Here is a 5,843-nt window from a genome sequence, read left to right as displayed (position 1 = left end):
TAATTTTTAATTAAATTCTTAAATATAATTTTAAATTAAAATTTAATAATATTTATTTCTTAAAATTATCCTTAAAATTAAAAAACTTAATTTTAAAAATTATAAAAAAGTATAAGAATTATATTATTATTAAGTTATTAATAATTTAATTTTAAAGCTTTTAAGCCTTTATATTAACTTTATTATATTACTTTAAAGTAATTATAATTTAAGCTTTAAAATACTTTATTATATCCTTATATTTATTTTTTATAACCTTTAAAAACTATTATTATAAAATAAAAATCTTTTAAATATTAAATAAAATTATAAAAATATAAATAAAGTAAATATAATTAAATTTCTTATGCTTATATATATTTAAGGCTTTCTTTTAAATATATTAAGATTTCATAAATATTAAGAAATTATTAAATTAAATATAATAAAGATAAAATATAAATAATAAAAGATAAATTAAAAGCAGCTTATAAAAATTACCTTAAATATAATAATAATAATAATTACCTTTATTATTATAATATATATAAAAATTATTATCATAATTATATATAAGGCTTTTAATATAAGGAAAATAAAGAATGTAATGTTTATTAATCTTTTTAAGCTTTTTAATATCCTTTTTTTTTATACTTTATTTTAACTTTTTTCTTAAAAAGCTATTTTATTTTAAGCTTTAAGTTATTTATATATATTTAAAGATTTTTTAAAGCTATATTAAAAATTAATATATACTTTAAAATTAATTTTTAAATTAATTAAACTTATTCTTAAATATATTATTTAATATTATTTTTATTAATAAGCTTTTTATTAATTTAATTATATTTATATTTCTTTTTTTAAATTTTAAGGATATAAAAAAGTTAAATAACTTATTATTTAAAAGCTTATTTTTTATTGCTTTTAATTATTTTTAAATATATATTAAAAAAATACTTAAAATTAATAAAAATAAATATTTTTAAATATAAATTTAATTAAAAAGTTTAAAAATAAGGTTTATTTATTAATTATAAGTTATATTATAAGGTTATAAGCAGTTAAAGTTTAAGTAATAAAATATATATTATATAAAAGATTAAATAATTAATTATTTAATAAAGTATAATTAATATTTTTAAATATAAATAAGTTATTAAAAAAAGTAAGATAATTAATAAGGTAAGAATTACTTTTTAATTAAGGGGTATATTATATATATATCCCTAACTTTAATTTATTACCATTTTTTAAAATGCTTAAATAGCTGGATTTCTTTTGTTTCCTCCTTTTAAACTACTCTTAGGAGATAAACGCTTTTACAATCATGCTTTCAAACCCTCACGGCACTTGTAGCCTTCCACAACCGCCGCCAGCGGGGACAGTGGCGGGCAAAGCCGTAGTATCGACCCCAGCATGGTCTTTGTTCTTTTGGCCGCCGGCCGCGGGATCGGCAATGTTGTGTCGGGTCCACTGAGCGAGGTGCTTGTCAAGGGCAGGCCCTGGTTGGGAGAGGCCGGTGCAGGGTATGGCAGCGGGTACGGGGCTCTCATTGTCTTCACCGGTGTCTCGGCTCTTCTTGGGGGCGGATCTTTCTTGGGGGCGGATCTTTCTTGGGGGCGGATCTTTCCTGGGCAGGGTCGCGGGTCGGCTGTGACGTGAACATGTCTCTGGTGAAAAGGATGGGGCTCTGAGAGCAAGCGGCAACTCGATGCTGAGGAAAACATGTCTTCTAGGTGGACGAGCGTGAACACTCGGCCGAGCAGTACATCCCTTCCTCTTGACATCGCTTTCTCTTGCCCCCTCCAATCCAAGTGGAATAGATCAACTGATCTTCTCTTGACTCAGTCAGCGCGAGAGATCGACAAGAATGACACGAGACTGCAATTACACTGTCTTATTGCTTCAGTATCTCTGGTATTCAACTCGGTTCACCAAACCTCGGGGAGTATTCCTGCCAGGGTTCAGGGGGCAACTCATTGCTGAAATGGTCAAGCCCAAAGACCGAGTCCACGTCCGTATCCGAGTCCAGATCCGAATCATCACCACCCAAGCGATCATAGCCCCTCCGCCGCCGCCAGATCATCATGCCCCCCATCGTCAACAACACGATCCCCAGTATGCCACCGCCTATCGAGGCCCATGTGCCCGCCGAGATCCCGGCGCTCGTGCGCGCCTCGGTAAATGTCCAATCAGGCTCTGTGCTGTCCGCAAGGAGGGTCACGTTCCCGTGGACCAGATCCAAAACCTGCGTCGACCGGATGACAGCCCCTTGCTTGTCCAGCGCATCTGCCCAGAGGCGTTGCATACCGGTGGCGTTCACAGTCAGCCTCGTCTCGAAGCCCGTCCGCGGCGACCTCGCCAGCTCACCGCCCGTACCCCCGCGCACAACCCATCCACGCACCTCGGTCGCCCCGTTCCAGCTGACGTAGACGCTGAGCTTGCCCTCACGGCTCTCCCTCACGGCGAGCGCCGGGTCCCACCACGGGGTGGCTACCCAGTCCATCTTGTACGCCCGGTAGTTGTCCAGGGCGTTGGGGGTCTCGTCGCCGTGCCACGGGGAGAACTGGACGTCCATGACTGTCTCGCCGGATGCGGCGTGCTCTGTGAAGGATGGGCAGCGGCCCCAGCCTATGAAGACGTTCTCAGTCTTGTCGCCCGCGGCAGGGAGGGGCTGGACGCTCCCCTGGCTCTGGGCCTGCAGGCGCGACGGGTGGAGGTACTCGCGCAGCAGCTGCACGGTAGGTGGCGATGAGGTGTCGTCGATGGCGATGTGCAGGCCGCGCGAGCAGGTGGAGCGGCACCTCTCGTGGCTGGTGGTCTTGACGTGGTTGTCGAACAGGGTCATCTCGGTCTCGTTGGTGTTGGGGACGAACCGGGCGTGGTGTTGCCAGCCCATGCTGAGCACGGGGTTGGCAGATTCAAGCCCCTCGGCCGGATCGAGTTCGATGAAGTCGTTGCGTTTGCCGCCGAGCGTCCAGATGACATCGCCCGTCTCTCCGTCGATGAGCATGATCGAGCTTGTGTGGCGGATAGAGATCAGGTAGTTTCCTGCCCGGGTCTAGATTGGGTGTCAGCATACTGCCCTCTCAGATGGATGCTGATGCGGCCCCTATTCGCTTCACGGTCGCTGGTGATGCAGTACCTTCTGGACACTGTTCAGGTGGAAGGCGTCCCAATCCTTCGCCATGGTCTCGAAAGAGTCCAGGGGACTGATGTGGTCGAGGGCCCGCCAGCTGAAGAGCACCTCGTTCGTCTCAAGATCGATCTCCTGGAAGAGTGCGTTGAGGACGGGGAACTCGGCGGGTCCCCGCCAGTCCTCCCACCCCGACGTGTCAACGAGAATGTCGTCGACTCCGGTGACTATAGCCGTCCCGCGGCCCGTCAACACGAACTCATGCAGGTCGCTGTGCAGAGCTATGCCTCGAGTAGAGACGTTGTGCGCCAGGCGATAGGTGTCATCAAAGACGAGACCGAAGCCATCCCCACGGCCGTAACCCTTCTTGCCCGCCCAGAAAGTCAGGTACCTCTTCCCAAGATTCTCCTGGATGCGGGTGCCAAAGACATTGTCGTAGTTACGGCTCACAAACACCGTGGTCAGGTCCCTAGCATCAAGGATCAGGGGGGACGACAGGGGCGACGCCGGCACACCGTCATGTCGGAGGAAGATGTGGGACCCCTTGTCAGAGACGGCGCTTTCATTCCACGTGTTTACCTGCAGGACAGGTGAGAATTCGTCGCTCGAGAGGAACTTGAGGTTGGGGCGGTTGCCCAGTTTTCCGCTGTTGTAAAGTCGGTAGTCCCTCGAGATGTAGTCTCCCTGACATGGTGTGGTGAGAAGGGCGAGCCACAGCCATGTGAGCAAGGAAGTCATGGTTGCGACAAGCAACGGGGCGCGAGGTCTGACTCCTCGAACTGCCCTGCCGCTGGACAGGGGATGCTATGTTGATAAGACATGACGGGCAAGCGCATGGATGAACAGAGGGTGCGATGATGTGTGGACGTGCGCGTCACCTGGGGGGGCACCCATTTTTTACTCAGGGGGTCCCGAATGTTGTACATCGTAGGAGGAGGGTCAGGAGGTCGACGAGGTCCAGTTGAGCCTAGTCCCGGGGCGTAGATCTCTCCTCATCTCGCCCTGACAGCTTGTTGGCGTCCAAGAGGCTCATAGTTGAGAAGAACGGCCCGGCGAGATAAGAGGATACTTGGTGCGGCCCTCGCCGGTATGGCAGCAGCATGGCAGTGCCAAGGTGGATACGTGCCCCGCGGGTGGTTCTGATTTCCTGCACCATTGTCGTGTGCTTTGGGGCCAACATCGTGTTAACGAGCGCTCCGAGCCAGTAGCCTGGCAGATTCTTTCGGTCCGGTGCTTGGCATAGGACAACCGAGATTTCGTCGCAAATTCTCGAGGTCCACGCCCGTCCTTACGCGTCTGATCCACCCTCGTCGTCTCCGTTTTCCAGGGCCACGACAATGCGGAGGGGGGCCCAGCGCGGAGGGTTAGGGTTGGCCCGGATGTTCACTGCCGACATGGAAGCAAGCGAGGGCTCTGCCTCCTGAAGTTTCTTGGCTATGTAAGGTTTATCTGTTGACCTTTGTGTGGGCGTTTGCCGAAGTGCCGCGAGGCAGCGTCGTGAGCGAAAGGAAAAAGGACCAGCTCCTAGCTCGTGGAAGGGAAAGAAAGAGCGAATCGAAAGTGACAGTAACAACACCCAAACACACCCGCGTGTCCTGTGCCGCCAGGAAAAGATAGATGGCCGGCCTGACACCGGGGAGGCAGATCCGAATGCTTCAGGCTGTGCGTGTGCTCGTCCCGGGCAAAACAGACCGGCCGCGCAACCGCCAAAACGATCGTCCTCGGATACGGGGAATCGAACCCCGAGCTGGTGAGTGAGAGTCACCGATGTTAACCATTACACCATATCCGACTACGGTGTGAGGACCTGTTGATATTCTCGGCCGTTCCGGGGGCTCTATGAGCCACGTTCGGATGGCTGGGTGGGCCCAGCGGCAGAGACTTTACTGATAAGCTATCGGGACCCCACCTTACCAAAACAGGGCTTGCGATTATTACACTACCAACTTGCAGTCACGGATTGGTGTGGACTTACACACTTCTTTTAGCAGCCAGTTCCAGACGTCTCTCGCCAACTAACTGACCAGGGAGGTCCGGCAATCGTTCGTCACGTTGGGGACTGGCGGTGCAATGCGCTCGTGTGTTCTTTTCAAGGGAGGGGCCATTCATTGCCACATGTCCTGCGTGCTGCCTGTCAGTGATGGCCTCCTTAAGAGGCTGGCTTTGGATCAATGCCGGCAATACATACTGGCTGGGAAAATGCAATGTCCTTTCTAGGCCCATTCAACCTGGGTATAAATGGTGCTTCATTGGAATAAATGTCCAACGCTTCGTGTACGGAGCCCAGGGGACCGCAGAGAATTCCCAGTGTTCTTGAATCCTCGACTGCACAATGACGACTAGCTATCACGACTGACTTGGACGACATGAGTCGACGCTTACCATGACTAAAACTCGGCTGTCTTCACACTGCAAATGCTACCAAGAGGACCGAGACTATTGGTAGCATGGTGTGTTGAGCCGATCATGCCACGAAGGTACTCGGCCTGTCTTAAAACCAGGCTCTAGCGGTCCGACTAAGGGGGTCTCATCATATTTGGCAGAATTAGAACAGATTCAAGGGCCGAGGAAGTCGTCCCCATACTGTTGTCTCCATAGTATGATTTCAGTTGAGTCGTCGGTAACGCGCGACAAATGTGTGCTCAGCCCAGGAGATGGGTTGCATCGGAGATGAGCTAGTTAGTGGGGCGCGTTATAATACATACTAGCTTGTCATCAACGAGGA

General features: G+C 47.6%; 1 protein-coding gene and 1 non-coding gene across 2 annotated transcripts; both read right to left on the bottom strand.

The window, feature by feature from the left end:
• Positions 1-1,903: 1,903 nt before the first annotated feature.
• INS49_010389 (uncharacterized protein) lies at positions 1,904-3,856 on the bottom strand (the record flags this gene model as incomplete). Its single annotated transcript, XM_043171114.1, has 2 exons — positions 1,904-3,043; positions 3,128-3,856. The coding sequence occupies 2 exons, from the start codon at positions 3,854-3,856 to the stop codon at positions 1,904-1,906; spliced, it is 1,869 nt and encodes a 622-aa protein (XP_043025679.1).
• Positions 3,857-4,838: 982 nt separating this feature from the next.
• INS49_010388 lies at positions 4,839-4,910 on the bottom strand. The gene has a single exon. It is a non-coding gene; the product is annotated as a tRNA-Glu (tRNA).
• Positions 4,911-5,843: the final 933 nt, after the last annotated feature.

Source organism: Diaporthe citri (assembly GCF_014595645.1).
Source record: "Diaporthe citri strain NFHF-8-4 chromosome Unknown scaffold_4, whole genome shotgun sequence".
In the NCBI taxonomy this organism is placed as follows: domain Eukaryota; kingdom Fungi; phylum Ascomycota; class Sordariomycetes; order Diaporthales; family Diaporthaceae; genus Diaporthe; species Diaporthe citri.
The sequence above is the reverse complement of the archived record's forward strand: the minus strand, read 5'-3'. Positions and strand labels throughout refer to the sequence as shown.